The 20,953-nt window shown below is 46.7% G+C and overlaps 1 protein-coding gene across 1 annotated transcript in view; it reads left to right on the forward strand.

The window, feature by feature from the left end:
* Nucleotides 1-20,953, forward strand: part of LOC144123200 (neural cell adhesion molecule 2-like) — a 253,850-nt gene that overhangs the window by 127,987 nt on the left and 104,910 nt on the right. The window contains exon 3 of the mRNA XM_077656072.1: nt 3,655-3,829. Within this exon, the coding sequence (XP_077512198.1) occupies nt 3,655-3,829 (175 nt within the window). The remainder of the gene's footprint in view (nt 1-3,654; nt 3,830-20,953) is intronic.

Here is a 20,953-nt window from a genome sequence, read left to right on the forward strand (position 1 = left end):
TGGTAGTTGTAATGAAATTGCAAGCCAGCGTATTTGTATTTTGTAATAAACAGTCCTGGTTGATGAATCGCGTTTGTGTGGCAAAACCTGTGGGATGCTGGAAACTTGACCAGACTTTTTTCTCGCCACCGATGCCAGAAGATAGTGAATCCTTTAGCACCCTACGATCACGTTAGCCATTCGTTCGATAATGTAAACACCGCCACTTACCTGTTTACAGGAAACCTCGTCCACTTTCGAAGTGGAAAAAGTAATGAGTTCTGAAAACAGTACCAGCCTTTGCATATCTCTGCTCCTTCTTGTGCACTCATAGCCACTGTTTAACCCAGTGACAAGTTGAACAACTAGCAGGATCAAACACTGCCATTGCTTCAAATTTTCCGTACGCCGCAAATAAATCTTCCAGGAAAAGTTAATTTTCTTTCCTTGTGTGACACATTGTCGCCAGCGAAGCTGCACCAGACAGTTTTTTTGGCTGGAGAAAGCCGTAGTCTAAAAGCGAAGTAATCAGATCGTCATGTTAACGCGTCCCGTGGTACAACGTATGTCACCTATAGCACGCGCGCAATTTAATATATTGCTAATTGTAGCCGTCAATAGTTGATTACGGCTGCAGCCAATCGAAGGGAAGAGAGAGAGGGGATTATAATACATGCATCGGCAGCTGTGCTTCTCTCACCAACGTAGGAAGCTCTTCATGAAAAGGTGCACATGTCCACGCGAAGTGCGCCCACCATCTGAACACCGCTCACAGAAAGCGCAGCCTACTGCTGCTGCTCCAAGTGAGTGACGTGCTCAACCTGGCAGGTATGCCGAGCAAAGCGCGGAGAGACGCAAGGTTACTCTGTACTCACCGCGGTGGTGGGGAATGTTTGTTAAGGCGCGTCACCGGTGCCAGCTTTGTAAGCTTTGTTATGCTCAGAAAAACTCTAGGATACCAGACCTTCCCGCCAGTCGCCGGAGTCAGCTCGCGTAGCTTAAAAGTACTTGGTACTCGATAGAGATGAGTGCAGGGGATGTTGCTGTTCAGATTTCGCAACAAAACCTTACGTTGTGGACAGATATATCTGCTGCAAGGAACACAGCTCGTCGCACGGCACCATGCTAGCTTCGGTGAAAAACGCGTGTCTCACGTCACAAAAATGTGCATGTTTATTTGTCAGTACTACCCCTATTGGTTATGCCCACTTCCAGCTTTGCGGGTGTTTTAGTAATTACAGCTCGTAACTACAGACTAAAATTTCAGGGGTATTTCTACACAAACGCGCCTAGCCGTCTGCAATTTGACTCGAGAGGCGGGCGCAGTTTCAGAGCAGAACAAAAGAGTGGAGAATGAAAAATGAAGAAAGGGATCAGGGCACAAAAAGGTAAAATAAAGAGATGTAAACTGCAAACCCAAAGGTCCTACTATGCGCGAAGCGTTAAAATCGCATAACTTTCAGCTGGTGAAGGAATCGCTTCTTGACAAAGCCTAATCTTAAGAGTGAATAAAGCTGGCGTGGCGTGGAGAAAACAGAGTATCATTGCCGACACATCAAGTCGGATGGCGCATGACGGCGCATAGCTCCAGCACTGTGTGGTTAGTGTGCGTTAGTAAATAGCATTTGTCAGCAAAACTTCCCCTCCTCCTGTGCGTCTTAGGCACAGGCAGACAAGCGCAAAATGGTTAGAGCGCTGCCCAGAGCTGACAAAGTACTGCGTTCACGTATTACGTTAGCTTGCGAGCAATGCCCAAATGTCTATTACAAGTTACTGCCTCCCGCGCGCGATGAAAGAATAAGAAAATGGCAAGTGGCGGTGTAGTTTACCATCGTCGTTATGAGAGAACATTGCCTAAGGCCATTCTGTTTACGACCGCTTTGCACGGCCATTGCTTTGCGAGCAAAGATAGAACAGCACACTTTTCGCCTCCTACTTACGCAAGAGCCATTCATTCGCTTTGCAGTAGACTGCGCCGTCCCTTGCGTGGGAAACACTAGATTTATTGCACGGAAAAGAAAATGTCTTCGAGTGTTCACAAGAGAACTGCCTACCCCACGCTAGCATTAAACATATGCGAACGTTCATTAAGGCTAAGTTTCGGCTACGCTTATAACTGCGACGCGGTTTGCACTGAGCGCTGAATTAGATTGTTGGACTGTATCCTTGTAGAAACACCAATAGCCATACGTCTCTGCTGAGCTTTTATGGGTGATAAACTGTCTTGCAACGACAAAACGAATACGAAGATTTGAGCGAAGATCGCGTTGCGCAAGAGCGCATGCTCCGAGAAGCTGGTGCTTGCCGCAATGAGCGCGCTAATAAAAAGAACCGCCTGCACTGGACAGCTGCGTCAGACGTCGGAGCCCTACATGAATGGCCGACTTACAGTCGCTGGTCAACACTGACTGGCAAGAGAGGAGGAGGAAGGAAAAGGCAGGGAGGCCAACCAATCACAATGCGCAGTTGGCTACGTTGAGAGGGCGGTTAAGGAAGCAAACTAATCTAGAATAGTTGAGTCTGTTATCTTCATGACGTCGATTCGTCAAAGAGGGTTGACAAGAACTAGAAATTCGCTACTTAGGTCACGAAAATTCTACTGGGAATTCGCAATGCCAAACACCTCTTTATATGACGAGGCTAGCTGGTAAGTTATGATGTTATTCAAGACTAGACCGCTGGACTGAGGGCGTCCAAGACGTGCAATGTGCCTCTGGACATTAGGGTCTGCAGCTTATGAGGCATTCCAGTGACGTTAACATTGCGATGGGGGAAAATGCGGTCCCGTAAAGCAAATGGCCGCCTAAAAAGGCATCGCACGATTACTCACGGTGCCTACGCAAGAACAGTTTCGGGCGGCCGTCCCGACGTGCTGATAGCAGCGCTTATATATACCAGCGATCTCGACTAGTGCATTCCCTATCACTGAATATTGAACCAAGTGGCTATTAACCAGTGTCGCCCTCATGTCAAGTGACTTGGATTTCTTGACTCAAAGTCTATGCTTCAGATCGACAAAAACAAGAATCGAGCTTCTCTTCGAGCATTCCCTTCTTTTTGAAATAGGTAGAGAGGCAACGAAAGAGGGCGTTAATTGTATAGAATCAGTGGCGGAAATTAAAGTTATTACACGAACTCTAACGAACATACCAGGATAGTAGGGATGGGCTGAGTGGCTTTGTGGTTAACTTTCAAATTACGATCATTCCAGCAACGTATCTTTCTTGGAAAAAAAAACCAATCACTGTATCGAGTCACTACTAATGCCGCTGAGAATTAAGAAGGAACTAAGACCAAGAGGCAGATAAGCACAGAATAGTGAGCCCCGCAAACGAAAATCACAGACGTAACGATGACTGGTTTAGAGAGAGAGAAGTGTGGATTTATAAAGAACTCCAGTTTATGGTCGCCTAACAGAAGTTAACAGAACAGAGCGCAGCTGGCAAGCGCACGTAATGGTTTAAAGAGGTAACCGGTTTTCTCTTATGATGACCTGATTCACGTTGCCAACTAAAAAGAAATGTTTGTATTATTGGACGGAACTATGCCGGAACACGGAGGCAGTGGCCGGAGCAAGGCAAGGGCAACGTAAGACGACTGGGGAAGCCGACATCAATTGCGGTGGTGGTGATGAAAGAGCACTGGAAATAACGGGCGGTGGGTGCGCGCATGCAGGTGGTCCGCTGGGCGCGTCCCGAGTGGCAGGGCAGGGCCTACTTCCACATGGTGGGCTACCCGTTCTCGCTGAAGGTGACGGGACTGCGGTACGAGGACACCGGCGAGTACGTCTGTGTCGTCACTTTCCGGGACGGCACCGGCCGCAACGCCAGCGTGCGCCTACAGGTCGTCGGTAAGAACCCCTTGACACGTGTGTGTGTGTGCGTGTGCTGGGGGGGGGGGGGGAGAACGCATGCATCCTACCCTGAAAAAAAACCTTTAAAACATTTTCAAATGGTGGTGAATACGTGGCACAAGTGCAGTCTGTTCACGTGCAATCTTTCTATGTTCCGTTTTCCAATGCTCGTACCTGTAGCTTACGTGCTGTAGAGGCAATGGATTCAGCAGGCGCTACTGTGTAGTTTGTACTGCTCTGCAAGCATATTCCGAGAATTGAAAAGTGCCGCCCCAGCAGTCAATACCGAGGTTTTTCTTTTGCATTTTGAATAAGGCAAAACATTGATAAAAGTAATGTTGTTTTTATCAACGCACATAACTTCGGTGCACGTTTGTTTTTATGCTAACGGTTGTTCTATAAATGATATGCGGAATTTATAAAACAGTGGTTAAAACGACAGGACTTAGGGAGGTCTAATATATGAAGACTTTATTGCGTGGACAATCTTGCGCTTAGTGCCTCATGTGTGGTCGGCGTTTTATTTTCGGAGGTACACGGTGTCGCTTTTTGACTGTTTAAGATAAAGTTTCAATCAGAATGCGCATGCGTCAGTGCTATACGAGGAATTCTAATCTCGAGACATGGCTCAAAAAACAAATCATGCCCAGTTACGACCACTCATGGTAAACTAAACCGCAACTGAGCCAACTTTATTGCTCGTGTGCTATTTTGACCCAAAACTCTTTCAAGACAAAGACAGAACTTGAACGTTGGCGAAAGGGCATGCTTTGAAGTGTAATAACTCTCGAGCGTTACGTTAAAAAACAAATATTTTTCCTTCTTTTCTCTGTCACAGAACAAGAGCACTTTCGAAAATACACCAACCCACACAATTCAAACCGTGTCCGCGCAATGCTGCCTTCCCCCCTGACTCTTGCCCCGGCATCGCTCGCGCCTTGTATACAGAAACATCAGCAAGCAAAAGCGGCAAAATGTGATATCGCGGCCAAGCAGCAAGATTTGCTTCTATCTCTCCAGACGCAACTAGGGTTGAAATCAAATTTCTAAGCGCCTTTCGTTCGCCGATTTCTCAGCGTCGTCCAATTCTCGGCTCCCTATATCCTTCTCTTGGCGGCGCCACTTGCACCTCTGCTCACCACTTCAAATCCACTCTTCTTTTCTCCGTGCCCGAGCCGCGGCCCGAGGAGCACCCAGGAGACGTGAGAGTTCGTTTCAGCTCGGGCGTGGAAGACGAATGGGTCACTTTGAGGCGGCAGCGAAGGCGGCAGCGAGAAGCGTTCGCTCGGGCACCTAGAGCTGCGCGAAGGTTGCGCCAGCCGGAGAATGAATGAGAGCGAGAGAGAGGCAGAGGGAAAGAAGAAAAAAAAAACGACTCCCGCTCAGAAATGCAGGCAATATATAGCGTATAGAAACACAGCACTACTCCCGAAAACCCCGACTTCTCTCACGCGCGGTTCTCAGGCAGGTCCCGTCCAAAACTAGCACGAATATAGAGACCATAGCACTTTTATGTACTATACGTTTTTAAAGTGTTCTGTTTCAAAACCCTTCTCTTCCTTTTCCGCCTGTTCTACGCGTCGCTATTTTCGTTGACTTTCTCTCTCTCCCCTTTCTCTCTTCCTAGTCTCGTGTCGAGGGTTGAAGATGGCCAGTTTTCTCGACGTTGGCACGAGAGCATTCATCAAGCCATCCGAGCTTAAATTGAGTCCGCCCCGCTCCTTGGTTGCTGGCGTTCAAAGACCGAAAGTACACCGTTCATGCGTACAAGCTGGCTCGCGTGGCGAACTATAGCTTGTCGCGTCGCCGTGAGCGTAGTCTTTCGAGCTAGAGTCGATAGCAAGCGAGGCATAGATCAACCTGTAATCAACGAGCTTCATGACGGACCGTAAACTGGATGGGCGGGTGGGCCACGGTCCTGCGTTCGTCGCTCGGGATCACTCTTTCTGGCAGTTCTGATGAGCCCTCATCTCCATTCTTTTTTCTTGAAAAGCTCTCTTCCTTGTGCAGAGAACGCAAGATCCTCCGCTACTGACACTCAGGACAAAGTGAGTTTTAACTCCTGTGGGCGTGCCACGAATGCGTTTAATTTCGCGCGCCCGGCGTTCGCGCCAAAAATTGCTACGTTGTTTTATTGTTTTCGCTCTGCGTTAAGTGGAGGCGCAATAATTTGCTTGCCTTTAGAAATGTCACGCCTCCTTGTCTTCTCTGCAATGTTAAATACAGCAGTGACAACATGTTGAGAGGAAATAGTGAAGTCTTTTGCCTTCTTAACTACGACAGGCCTTCCACGCAATAAATTTAAGGCTACAGAGATCGTTCCCTTGGCTCATTCGGAAAGAGTTCCGAGTCCTTCACATTTTATTGTTTTCAAAGTTTCTTCCGCGAAGGAGACACAAAGGCTACAAATCATGCCGTATTTTATAGAGGCCTTCTTGCGCAATCAGTCTGCAGTCTGCAATCAAGTACACTCGAGAATGCGGCTCACACAAGGACCCGCCAGGCTTTCTAAACCAGGCGTTGCGAGGCGAAGAAACAGCTCAAAAGAAATATTATTAAAGCGCTCAGCCCGTAAAAAGAAGTGACGAGAAAATAAAGGGTTCGTTAAAACTAAAAGAGGAGATGGAGAAACTGAAGCCATAACCTCAAGGACAGACGAAAAAAAAAAGCACTATCTATTAGGGGAAGTTCAGCTTGCCTTACACAAGGAGGGTTCAGCGAAATGTCTTGTTCGTAACGTCGTCTATGGCTTTACTTATCTCTTAAACGCGTCTTGTAACCATGCTTCTTTTGAAGAGTTTAGCTAGTATATGTGTCGTAAAAAAGCGGAGTGACTACACCAGGACCAGAATGTCTAATTCAAGTTATTAACAGAAGTGACTTTTACATATATATGTGTCGTGGACTGCTTAGTCACAAACAGAAGTCTGTTTCGTTCGTCACATCGGGACCATCAGAAAGCTCTAAAAAATGTTGATTGTACATGTATATTAGGAGAAACTAAATAAAATAAAAATGAAAATAGAGAGCGTTATGCGAAAGAAATTTCAAACAATGGTTTCGTGGGGTTTAACGTCCCAAAGCGCCTCACGCTATGAGGGACGCCGTGGCGGAGCGTTACGGTAATTTCGACCACCTGTGGTTCTTTAACGTGCACTGGCATCGCCACAGTACACAGGCCTCTAGAATTTCGCCTCCATCGAAATTCGACCGTCGCGGCCGGGTTCGAACCCGCGTCCTTCGGACCAGCAGCCGAGCGCCATATCCACTCAGCCACCGCGGTGGCGCGATATTTCAAACATTTTTCTCGAGTGTTAGCAATACAACACTTCTGTCTGGTTGGGCTTACTTGAGGTAATCTTTTGTTGCAATTGATGGGACTGCAAATTCTGGTCGATGTTATTCATCTCCAAGATATATAGTTTTATGCTCTTCTTTTGGAACTGAAGTAAGGTAAAAAAATGTCACCCTAGAAACAACAAAACAGTAATGGTCAATGATGTACAGTACTCACGGATTGAAATAGGACATTCGGAGCGCGTGGCCGTCGCTTCATGGAGCGCCGCCCGTAGACGCTCATGGAACCAAGGTGGTGCATTGTGGTATGGCGTGAGAGGGAGAACATCTACAAAGCAGAATTGTTCTTTCCAGTAGCCAATCAGCCGGCCTGTGGTTTACCACATGCCTGCGTGGCACGGCAAGGCTAGCGCTCCGAATGTCCTATTTCAATCCGTGAGTACTGTACATATATGAGCATGCTTTTCTAGAGCACTAGCGTAGTGTGCTGCGCAACAAAGAGTGCCAGTTTTAAATGCGCGTAGTATTTTCACAAGAAATCCTGCGCTGAAGCGCTGCCACGTATCTGTAAGAACAACAAAGTCACAAACAAGCGCCCGGACTTAAACAATGCAGGTGCTCTAAGAGCTTATTGGAGCGAAGCTTTTTAATGTTTTATTTGTTTGCGCTCACAGTTGCCGGCATGATTATTATTTTATCGCTTTGTGAAGCGAAATATAACTAATTTATGTCGAGTGAGTGCAGCCAAGAGCAGCTGGTTCTACGCTATTCGGGACTGCAGTAGGTGATTTTCACGCTTTATCTCTCAAGTTCATCTTCAGCTTTATATTTAGCTCGGCAGTGAGTGGTGGTAATTCCCTTTTTCGACGACCCCCAAGGACGCTTGCTATCGCCGTCACCGAGTTGTTCAGTTCATTGTGGGCACAATTCAGCCCAATAGAGAGCTCGTTTCAGTACATCGTCGGTGCGCTCGTCTGTTGTCCACGGTGTTGTCACCAGTACGCGGCATTACTTCATTTGTCCCGCAGCTTACTGCTGCAGCACTCTGGAAAAGCCTGCTCACGTACATACCCAGCCTCAAACGAAGCTTCGAATGCTGTTAATCGAGCTACCTTCTTAGGGTGCAAGCTGCATTAGGAGAGGAGGACCACTATTAGGACGTTCATTGCCAACCCGATGACATGTCCAACGTTCAGGGACAAAGATTTTGAATATTAGAAAACTGTATGGTACTTTAATGAGAATATTGGAGGTAATGGTACATTTTTTCAATGTCTAGCAAAACCTTTCTTCTAAAGGTTTCCATCGCTCGCTTCGGGCATTTAAGATTGCCATAGAAAAAGAATAGGGAACGCTTTTCATGACACCAAAAACGTTACTCGCAAGAAGATTGAAGCCTGTCTGCGGGATATCTGCGGATATATTAATCTTGATAGTGAAATAATAAAGTATATAAAAAATTGCTTCCATAAACACTTTCCGGTTCAAAAATGCTTTTGTCTAGAAATTTTGGGTATGAAATATGACGTCAAAGAGATAAGGCGTTCATGGCGCGTGGCTTCTGAGCGTGCAGTCATTCAGGCGTTAGCTGACGTAGCAGAGCTAGGCAACCGACCCGGAACGACCGCCAGGTGAAGTCGGCCGTCGTACAGTATGTATCATAAGGGAACACGAGAAATGGTTAAGCCGGCTCTTAAAGCGGAAAAAAAAAAGGATTCACCGCGAAGCAGGAGCGGGGCTTCAGGCTCCTCCTCTTGAGCACTCTGCGTCTTTATTTTTGCTTCATTGTGAAACCTGCTTTTCTCTAGTTAAGAGCAGTCTTACCCATTTCACGTGTTACCTCTAAGTAAGACGCGTACTGTACATAGTAAAGTATGACGCATTCTGTACTTAGTAAGATAAAAAATGCTTTTCTCCCTTCCTGTGCACTTAGAGAGGAAAGTTATTCGCACACAATGGCCCAGCCGTAAGTTCGATAGTAGAACGCCTCATGTGGTTTGAGTTTACTGGCCGATTTTATTATTCACGCAAACAAGGTAACCAAATTACGTGGGAACGATAAAGTACCTATTGTTGTCACACAAATAGGGAAATTAAAAATGTGTTTTCGGTTCTTATGGGGGTTTAACGTCCCAAAGCGACTCATGCTATGAGGGACGCCGTAGTGAAGGTCTCCGGAAATTTCGACCACCTGGGGTTTTTTAACGTGCACTCACATCGCACAGTACACGGGCCTCTAGGATTTCGCCTCCATCGAAATTCGATCGCCGCGGCCGGGATCGAACCCGCGTCTTTCGGGCCAGCAGCCGAGCGCCATAACCATTCAGCCACCGCGGCGGCTGAAATTGAAAATTGGTTTATAGGGAAAGAAAATGACGCAGTATCTGTTTGACATATCGGTGGACACCTGAACCACGCCGTAGAAATTAAGGAAGAGGTGCCGTCGTGGAGGGCTCCGGAATAATTTCGACCACTGGGGATCTTTAATGTGCACTCACACTGCACAGCACACGGACGCCTTAGCGTTTCGCCTCCATCGAAACGCAGCCGCCGCGGTCGGGTTCGAAGCCCGGGATTTCCCTATAAGTAGCCAAGCGCTCTAACCACTGAGCCACCACGGCGGGTACACAAGAAGGGCCCAAACTCTATTTTTGTTGTCCTGAACTTTAATTCCAGTGCTAGTCTAGAATGCTGCCACGTTTGTAATGACATAACACAGTTGAAAATCCTTGGAATGTAATACTATAGGACAACCACTCTGAGTGTTTCTGTTAATTATTAATTATAAACATAATTGTGGTACTCTAATAATTTTACAAATTTTTAGGAGGACAAATGCCATATTTAAAAGCGTAGGCACCTGCAAGCACTTTTATGGCTTAACTGGACGGAAGCTGCAACAACGGATATTCATACCTTGTTATTTCAGGGCTATCGCTACACGCGTAAAAGCAGATGTTATAAATTAGGGAATTATTGACTATGTGATAGAGGGGCGCTTCGCTTGTTCTCATATGAAGGTGATAAGTGATCATTACCTCAACAAGGAAAAAGTTCGCAGCAATGGATTGGTGTGCACTGTCCGGCTGATGAGGCCAACGTTGGAGCTGTGAATTTCTGCAGAAACGAAATCCGTTTTTATGGCGATGGACATAGACAAACCACTTGAAACTCACCCTGAGCCTTCTTCCATGGTTGATCTCAACGCCAATGTGTGTGTTTAATTTACAACCTTAAATAAAAAAATATTAATTAACAAGGCAATCAGTCTCTTTAGTCTCATCAATAAACAATCCAAATAGTCAATACATCTCATCAATTAATCATTAAATTATAAGCCCAGTCAAGCAGGTAAACAAGTGAGCAACGAAATTGTAAATGCCAACGTTTCATTACTACGGCAGGTGAGCATCTGATCCAAACAGTGAGGGAATGAATGAAAGGGGAAGGAGAAAGCGGCGCCTTATTATAAGAAAGTGGATAAATTTGTACCCCCTGAGTGTCTTTAGCGCGCATTGGAAGCGCACACCACATGGGAGCGTTCGCTTTTCGCCTGTCTAGAAACGCGGCCACCGGGGCCGGGGTTCTATCCGGCGACCACTTGTTGAGCTTCCAAGCGTCAAGACCATGGCGGGTTAAAGAGCTAAGCAATTGCGGTAAAAGGAGAAACGCTAATACGACTGTTACTTAGGAGAACATTCGCATTAACAAATCATCTGCTCAAAGGACGTTTAAGAGGATACACTGGAACTGCGCTGACATTTCTAATGTCGAGGCCGCGAGACTACATGCTGATGTTTTCCGGTACCTCAAGTCGATCTCGGGGGTGTTTTAGTACCTACCAGCTTTATTCAAGCAATGTTCAACAGCGCACTGCACAATTCTACTCCCTCCCAATAGAGCATTTAACAGTCTAAGCCTACAGCGTTTACATGGTTCCACTGAAGCCTTTCATAAATCCCCTCCGCCATTGAACACTGGAAAGAACTGGCTGAGGCAACCGCAACTGAGCACGACCCGAATAAATTCAAAAGCCTGCTCTTAGGTTATCTTCATTCACAGACCCACTTGCAGTGTATTGCCCGTTACTTTTGCACCACTTCTGCACTAATTACATTTTTTCGAGGTGTTTGAATCCTTCCCTTCCAATATACATGTATGCATACAGTGTTGCCGTTTTGCTCTTCCTGATATTGCGCGATGGCCACAGTGTATTTGTGATTGTTCACAGTTTCGTTGTTTAATGACTGTTTAAAATTTGTTTGCCTTCTTCGCTGTTTAATTCCGAATGTTTTTATTGCTTGCGCTATTCTTTTTTCTTCGCCCTCATGTAATGTCCCGTCTAGGGGTCCTTAAGAGAAAATACATTATGGGAATGATGATGATTCTGAAAGGCCCATCATTCATCCTTTGGTTCATTTTGCTGAGAGCTAATGCTAGAGTGCCTCGAAATTATATTTTAACCTCATGGTGGTAAGTGTATATATTCATTTTCAGAACTGCCGTTAGTATATTTCTTGAGTCATTTTGAATGCATTTGAATGCCTTTCAGTAGTTTTAGCCACGGTTTTAGCGCCGAAGCAAATAGTGCATTCTCACCCGCCGCGGTGGCTCAGTGGTTAGGGCGCTCGAATCCGGAGTTCCCGGGTTCGAACTCGACCGCGGGAGCTGCGTTTTTATGGAGGCAAAACGCTAAGGCGCCCGGGTGCTGTGCGATGTCAGTGCACGTTAAAGATCCCCAGGTGGTCGAAATTATTCCGGAGCCCTCCACTATGGGCACCTTTCTTTCTTCCTTCTTTCACTCCCTCCTTTATCCCTTCCCATACGGCGCGGTTCAGGTGTCCAAAGATATATGAGACAGATACTGCCCCATTTCCTCCCCCCCCCCCCCCAAGAAAAACAATTATTATTATTCTCTCTCTTTCCTTTTCTCTGTCATCATTTGGTGCGGCGAATAAATGCATCGACTTTATTTAGGAAACACTTAGCGCGATCTATTGTCAAAATAAGACGGGCTTTTTAAGGCTTTCGAATGGCGTACGCCAACCTTGTGGTTAATTGCGCGTTCAAGAGACATGTTCGTGTCGCATTCATGCCAGTCACCTTAACCGAAACCATTCTGAAAGTAATGAAACGTTTGTCCTTTTTGTACGCAGTGCCTCACATTTGAGACGCCGCAATGATTGTGAGATCTAAATTTCGCGTACCGTGGAAAAACTGCCCTATTTTTTTTTTTCTCATTGCCCTGTGTTCGAGATTCGATTGCCGTAGGTGTCGACTGCGCAAACTCGCACATTAAACCCCTCGTTGCTTGACAACCCACGACTAAAGTGGCCCGAAAAGCCCAACAAAAGCCAAAAAAATAAGTACTATAAAAAGTGGTATACAGTTCGACAACTCACAATATTAGCTCAGACTCTGCGAAAAGTTCGGCCCCCGTAATCTTACTGCTCAGAGTGTCGGAACTTTCTTTACTGGGGTATTGTAGTTCCATTTGTTAGTTACTAGCAACCGAACTAATGTACCAGGGATAGAAGAAACCTAAAATAACAACAGCCAACTAAAAGCTAACTCAAGGCGGACAGGCGCGGAAGCCGTAGGAGTCAGCCGAAAGAGGCCTCGGCTGGAATAGAGCCCACGCCTGGCTGATCGATCAGGCAACACCCCATTTGAACCGCAAACACGTCAGCCAGCTCAGTCTATACATCTATCTATCTGTCCGCGGGCATCTCCCGATTCTTTTCCCACGTTCCTTATACGAACACCGGCTTCATGCGTTATAGAGAGATGCGCCGTGTCTACGTACAACTTTTTTCTTTTCTCCTCTTCGTACAGTTTCATCGTTGTTTCGGTTTGATGAACAGTGTCTTGAAGGGCGGCAGGGCTGGGAAAAAAGAACTGTTTGTGCGGTGCGTAGGGCGGGGAGCGAGGGGAAGGAGTGAAGAGGGCGTTGCGAGCGGCGAGTTATTCCGCTTCGCACAAGACACCGCTGTCCCACTCTTTCAACCAGTTCATTTTTCCAGTTTCCGCGGCTTTCCTCCTGGGCCGAGCCGCTGGACGGCCGTGTAATGCACGAAACAAAAGTAAGCACAAGAAAACCGCACACACGAAGACTCTGCGATTGAGGCGCGTGTGCGGTGCGCTGGATGGTCAGCGGCTCCGACCAGCAGCGCCTCGCCCCCCCTCCCCCCCTCCCCCTCAACTTTTTTTATCATTTGATTTCCTCGCAAAGCTGGAAAGAAAAGCTCCGAACAACGCGGCGCTATATCGACGGTGAGAATGAAAACGACACAACAGAACAGAAGAACCGATGAGAAGAAAGACGTAAACTTGAGGAGGAGGTTTTTCTCGATCGAGACTCGGCGCGGCGCCCAAAGCTGCACGCTTCAGGAATTGAAAACGCCGCGGTCGGCGGCGCGCGACCTCTTTTCATTCATCGAAGCGCTTCTTTCTTTTCATTCCTGTCCGGAGCTCGCTATCCTCCTTTGTGTGCGGCGAACTCGTCGGCCGCAAGAACAAAGTAAGCTTGTTAATATTTCAAAAGAAGGCTTTGCTCTCGCTTCCAACCTCTCCTCCATTCCTTCGCCTGCGCACTTCATTCCAACCTCCTCTTTCTCCTCATCTCTCTCCCTCTCTCTTCATATAACATTTCCCCACTTCAAAGCTCCCTTTTCATCGCTTCCAGTATACATTTTATAACAGGCCTCCAGCTTGCATCTTCTTTTCTTGACCTGGACACCGACACCAGAGCCAAGCGTACTTTTTGGTCTTTCCGTATCGTTTCTGTCTTCTCTTCTTCCCTTCAATTTTATCTTTTCCTAGCGCCCAACTCTGTGACGCTGGAGATCCGGTGAAAACAATGGGCGCAGTGCTCCTCGTTTGTCACTGACACCCTTGTTTTATTCCCGGCGGTTTCCTATGGCCCGCCCCCCGCGCCGTGCTTCAAATCTTATCGCGCGCTGCTCCGCATTCGTCTTTCTCCCATAGCAGATTGTGCTTGTTATGTGCGCCTATATACAGCGCGGACGGCTGCTGCTGCCGCGGCTCCTACTGTTGCCGCCGCGGAGTTTTCTGAGCTCCGCTCGGCCGGCCTCCGCTTCGATGGCGTATGTCAAGGAGGAACAAAGAGCCTTTTGAGTCGGAGTTTGCCTAGTCCTCCGCTGGGCCTCAATAGGCGTGAAGCTATATCGGCCTCTCTTTCGGGCCGCCAGAAGCGAGCAGGCAATGGCAACTTGCTCATTTTCTTTTCTTTTTTTTCGCATGCTTCTCTGCTCTCTAGTGCGCAACGAAAATCCTTTGATTATGTTGCAATGAGTACTGTGAGGCTCTTTGTTCACTGCGCTGTTTGTTGGCCTGTTAAAAAACTGGAAAGTTAAGTCAACTAGCAGGTATAGTTCAATTGTATTTCACGAGGAAATTTATAAATAAAATATATCTCTTACATATCAGCTGATTCGCACTTAGAAGTGCCTTTAAACCAGGCTGCGGGTACTGGTGGAAAAGCCTGGCAATAAATAGAACGTGTGTACATCAAGTTGGCGTTCAGTGTGCCATGCGCTGAAAGCTTCAAACATCATGTGCAAAGAATTCCGCTCAGATAAACAAAATGGAGTGCCTTTGCGCGTCCTTCGTTGTTACAAAATTCGCACATTATTGTTATAGAAATAGGCAATTAAGAACAGAAAGCATTTTGGGACTGTGTTCGCGAGTTTCGCTACTTTATGCTGATCATAGCCTTAACTCAGAAACTCGGAACACAGCGAATTAAACTGTCAAGTGTCTGAATGCGCAATGACCCCGGGTTCACTTCCTGGCACAGTTTATGACTTTCTCCCAAGCGCGAATCACGTGAGCATCCAAAAGCACGAAAGAAAAAAATCAGACACTGAGGAATGAGAGAAAGACCTTGAAGGCTTTGCTCTCTTTCATATGCATGTGTTTATCTTTTTTGCTCTATGCATTCTCGCACAAATTTTGAGCCATCCCGAATCGTAGGACTGCTATCAGAGAGGTAAGTTGACAATGCTGGGAAGGCAGAAGACTTCACGCATTGTGCCTAAAACTTATACTGCCAGGCAGACTAGTTCAGACTCGTGCTGAGTAGCTCCTCTTCATTAACTTTGGAGTATCATAAAATGCGAGGTGAGTTGTCCTTCTCCATAGTGCACTTAGCACTATTGAATAGTGGGATTAAGCACCCTGAAGTCCTTGAAATAACTAAGGGAAACAAGAAAAGTGTATTGCGCTATATTCATTGTCATCCACTGAGAAGTTTCATTATGCCTCCAAACTGCATCGCAGCACGCAGCTGCCAAAGTGGCTTGACCATCACTAGAGACCGTGCGGATGCACTTCATAACGGTTCGGAAAAAACTATACCTCTCACTGATTCTTTGATTTTGTTAACTCGGAAATGATCATAAAGTGAACCGACAGAAGGTAACACATGCGGCAGCTTTTCGAGGCTGTGATTGAGCCTGCACAATTGCTGAGCAGCACCTTAATGTGATTGTTAGAGTAAAGATATTTTTTTCTTACAGCTCTTTGTGAAACGTTCCAAATGAGGACTCCCATCATTCGTTGTCCGAATGTCTCATATCGATACCTTATGGGACATATGGACTCAATACCGAGTAACAATAAAATCTAATGCGTGCTAACCACACAGATATCGGATTCGCTTGCCGCTCACGTTTCCTGGCAGCTCCAACAGTACGGTCGTTCACAGAATAGCTTAGACAGCTTGGACAGCGCTCTGTGTTAAACATTTATGACATTCCCCACTGCCTGCCGGGTCCGATAGAGCGTTCAAATACTTGACAGTTGAACACGGTCCACGGGAAAATGCACGAACGGTAGGTTCTTGTGGTCAGTCCTGAGACCTTGGTAAATAACGCAAATGTACTCCCCGCTACGCTGGTCGAGCTCTCTAGGCAGGTGTGTTGACGACGGCATGTCATTATACGCTTTAACAATTTATGGAAGCTATAGACGACATGCCGATAAGGTGCGCATGCAAAGTGCCTTATAAGATTTAAGTTACAAAAGCATTGAAGCTCCACGTGTCGGAATTTTACGTAGGTTGTCTTTTCGATATCAAACGACCGTGCCGTGCTTCAGCAGTACTTAAGCTTGGGTTTGAAACTATCCACCCATAGCTATGTTCTCCATTCGCTACTTTTAAGTAATTATAGGACACAGATGCTTCCTTTTCTTATAAGAAATTTTAAAAAGCAAAACACAATAAATTTCTCACTCTGTATTGAGCTTTTAACAACATTCATGTCACTGGCTTCTCCGATTTGAATGGGGTGAATTCATCCTCATTGAGCTCGAACCCGTTCTGCACTGCTCATTAAGGCTGCACGGCGTTGTTGCTTTGCCGACAATCTATAGTGCTTCACTAAGTGTTCGCAGCGAGTTGTAATCTACAGCTGACGCTTCGCGGTGGCCATGTGGAGCGTTAACGCCTTTTGCAGCTTTCGTTTTTAAACGGCTGTGACCTCGGCATATCGAACCAAATTTAACATTTCACCTGCACGAAGCTTGTTACTTTCTAACTAGAAAAAGCAAACAAAATAAGGACAGTAAGAAAACGCCCCTGCCTCTGTAAATTATGCTACCTTTATGTCTGACAAAGTTATCAGTAAATATATCGTAATCGCGACGGGTGCCCACGCTGCATTCGAAAACACTGTAAAAAAGAAAACGAAAATAACAGAGCCAAAAATCCCTACGAGTGTGACACCTGCAAATATAAGGAAAGGAATAAGACTACGCAAGGCTTAAGTGCTGTTCAGTACGCGGGTTTTAGTTTTGAGGCGTTATATCATTCTTTTAGAGTTCTTCGTTAAACTGTATACGTCTCTGCCAGGAGCCGGATTGTAGTGGAGCATTTTTATTTGTTTTCTTCATCTCGCAGCTTTCGTGTGCACCGAGCGCATTTCAGAACTGGTAAAGGTAGCTTCTAACTGGATACAGTATTTGAAAATTTCAATACTACCTTTAAACGGCAGATAATCACCCCGGAAATTACGTGGCCGCTGCTGGGTCGAACCAAGACCGTCAAAAAATTCGTCACGCGCGCATGTAGTACACCCAAGAGTCCAAGCTACAAGCTCACTCTCGTTCACTATACCCTTTTTTTTTCCTGCTACGAAAAGCGGTGGCCTCTATGAGGAATAAATAAACCGATATGACAGAGTCCGCACGAAACGCGCTGCCAGGCGTGTCGGGAGCGCTCCATAAAGGGCATTGAGCTCGGGTCTTTCCTATATAGCGTAGCAACAAGCTAGGCAGGCGACGCAGCAGTTTTCTTGGCAAACAAACGCACGCACAAGCGGCAACAGTAGCAGCAGCACCACCACCAGCAGCAGCGGCAGTCCACCAGCTTTGTTTGCGGCCCATCGTAAACAGATGGCGTCGGCCATGCCCACGGTGTGTGCAAGAAATAAAAGGGCTCTTTTTTTCCCCGCCCCGTGGTCGGCTGTAGCTATATAGCGTCGCCGCCACGTCATGGATTGCCGCCAGTGGCACTGCTGTCGCCGTTGCTGCCGCCGACGTATATATATACGAGAGACTGATCGGCGACGCAACGCAACCGTGGTGGGACCTTCGGCGCAGAGTGCTGAATTGCCACTTTGTTCGCCCTGTTGATAGCGCTATTTCGCGCTGTTGCCGATGTGCTTGTCTCGTCGTTTCGGCTTTTTTTTTTTCGTACCGCGGGGCCGTAGATAGGCTGCGGGTCTTTTTCGCTTCGATAATTTGTATTATTAGGGTCTTGTGCACCAAAGATCAGTCGAAATGCTTTGGGTGAGCTTCACTTATATGTACCCAAATTATCTAGAGGAATTGCTTTAGTTTTCCTCTGCTGCGAACAAGTTCTTTTTTCTTTTCTCTCAGGTGAGCTTCAATGAGTACCTTTTATCGAACGTCCATTCACGCGAAATTCCGGACATTGTTGGGTTGCTAATGATGTTGTTGCTCTAGAGGAGAACATTAACTGCGACAAAAAAAAAAGAGCAGTAACGGTTTTACGGACAGGTTCAACGCGCCATTTGGGATCTCTGTCAGCTGCCATCTCGTGTGGCCCTTTACCTCCTTGGCAGTGCACAATATTTCCTCTCTCCAATAACACCCAACTTTCGAAATACTCAGAGTTCGCTTCGATGCACACGCGCTTTACAGAGCGGGTGGAAAACATGAATGATACCATGCATATCTAAAACACCATTACGATACCCAATGCATACGCGTGCGCATTGTCTGTGGGAAGCTATCCGTCATCGGGAGGGCAATACTCCTTATCCATTTCTCCAAGCGGCGTCTATATATAGACGCCGCTTTTCTGCCGTCTTCCCTGCTTCACGTCCGTAATTTTTATTGCCAATGCGAAAGCATAATATGTGTATGTCGCGGCAGCAAAAAGTGTCCGTAAATTTGGTCGGCACGATTGTGTCATTCTGTGGAGATAAATGTGAGACGTTTGAACTGTGCTAGATAGTGCGTGAGTAGGGCTTGAAATGAGAAAATTTGTTTGATGAATTGTAACTAGTTAACTAATTAAACCGAATTAATGAAAATAATCGTTGTGTTTGAAGCAGGTGTTGTGTGACTGATGTTATGAAAAACAATGTAAATGCGGGGAAAGGCGTACTTATTATTAAAAAATGAAAATAATAAGAAAAGGCAAATAAAATTGTTAAAATAAAATAACAAAAATAAATAACAATAAAAACATAATAAAATTTCGGATAAAAATAAAAATAAGAAATGGAGGAAAAAAGAGAGGAGAGGAAAGCGTTTCGAATTTTAGCTCTTAAGAAGAACTAAGTGCAATGCTGTTACTTTTTCATTTAAAGCCCTAGCTGTTAAATCCAAGATTCCGGGTATCGGCATAGTGTAGGCGCAACAAGAGGGCGTAAAACGCATTGGAAAACGACTCAAGATAACATTTTTTTATGAATGCATGACGCGGCATCTGGCGCGCCTGCTTAGTAGCAGGCGTAGAAGTCATGATAAAGCCATCAACGCCGACGTTTCACATCGGTCGCATTGCGTGCAGGCCACGGGTGCAGTTGAGGCGGAGCGATGCGTGCTGGGAACGCTTCAAGTATTCGGGAAGCCTGACGGTGGTAGAACAGACTGCAAAAGCTCTCCAGACGCTGCCTGTAAATACTTTGCAAGACAAGATGCTCAAGTACGCGTAAACACGCGCCTTACACCATAACACACGCCTTGTAACCCTCTCTAAAGAAAAGCACAACCGTCACTAGCTCGTGGATGGTAGTGGCGTTGAAAGAGAATGGAACGAATGCAAAACCACGGGGTGGACCAGACAGCGCCGATCTGCCGGATTATCAATGGTGTAATCACCATTATATATGTTTAAGCTCATCTTTCCTTCCCGAGTGCGACTCCAAATACCCTGGATCACACTTATTTCATAATCAGCGCAGTACGCCTTGTTTATAGTCTTTCACTGTGGAAGCAAGTCAATGACATCAGGGTCATTTTTCTCCAACTAAGTCATGCCTCTGCGGAAGTTCAAACGTATCGGACTTTTAAAATTTGTCTGCGCTTTCGATTTTAAACTTTGCTACTCCTCTCCGTCGTTTCTTCGCCGCGTGCGCGAGTTTTACCTTGAACTGCGGAGAAACCACGTGACAGCTATGACGTCAGTGAGCCGCCGCCGAAACCGAGCGCTCGGCTCTGTTTCTATAGTTCGTCGGCGTTCATTGTGTTCATTGGGGTTGGCGTTGACAACGTTCTGGACGCCAATGATTTTGAGAAAAGGAAAGGCGCATAACTGGCTCCCTGGCGCAGTGGACGCCTCAATCGCGCTTTGAGCTGCACGAAGGAGGAGGAGGAGGAGGAGGAGGAGGAGGAGGAGGAGGAAAGGCAGGGAGGTCAACTGAAACTATAATCGGTGGTTTGCTACCCTACACGGGGGGGGGGGGGGGGGGGGAAGGGGTGAGGGGAGGAAAACTGAAAGAGAAAGAAGAGTCACCATGAAAGTCAGCCTTCGTAAACATCACAGCCTATCGTGCAGGCTATAAGTTCGTAAGAAGCGGAGCAGTGCCTTGGAGGCCTTCACCACCGACGATCGCCGCGGCCAGTGGCCGAGAATCTTCATTTCTGTCAGTTGGCGTGGATCTAGACGCTGCAGCGCACGGAAGAGCGACTACATTTCAGGGCAGTCACAAAGAGTGTGGGATATAGTCTCGTCATACCCGCAGATGGCACATGCAGGGCTATCAGCCATTCCGATTAAGAACAATTAATGGTTGTTGAAAGGAACACCGAGCCACAGGCGACACAGCAAAGTTTGTTCACGTCGTGGTAGGCCGGATGGAAGCCGAAGCTTCAGATCTGGGTCCAATGCTTTTAAATGTGAATTGGAAAATTGGCCGGAATTCCACGCGGCAAGCGTTACGTCCCGCGCAAGAGCGCGAAGCCTGTCCGCTGCGTCTGATCTCGAAAAGGGGATTCACACAAACTCGCCGTCGTGGTGAGCACTTCGCGCGACCGCATCCGCGTGGTGACTGCCTGCCATGCCGCTGTGCCTCGGTAGCCGTTGGTAGATAATATAGTGCCCTTTATTTGTGCCACATTGATGTAGTTGTCGGATTTCTGCGACCAGTTGTTCACGGACTCCACGGCGAAGAGAAGCTTCGCCGTGGAGCCCCTGGGCCTTCATCGAGCTGTTCGTACAGCTTTGATCCCAGGTGGCCATCTTGCTGGAGAATAAAATATGATTTGATTTGATTGATTTGTAAGCCTTGGAGGGCAGCCCTTGAATCGGTGCAAATAGACCACTGCTGA

The sequence above is a fragment of the Amblyomma americanum genome, chromosome 3 (assembly GCF_052857255.1).
Source record: "Amblyomma americanum isolate KBUSLIRL-KWMA chromosome 3, ASM5285725v1, whole genome shotgun sequence".
In the NCBI taxonomy this organism is placed as follows: domain Eukaryota; kingdom Metazoa; phylum Arthropoda; class Arachnida; order Ixodida; family Ixodidae; genus Amblyomma; species Amblyomma americanum.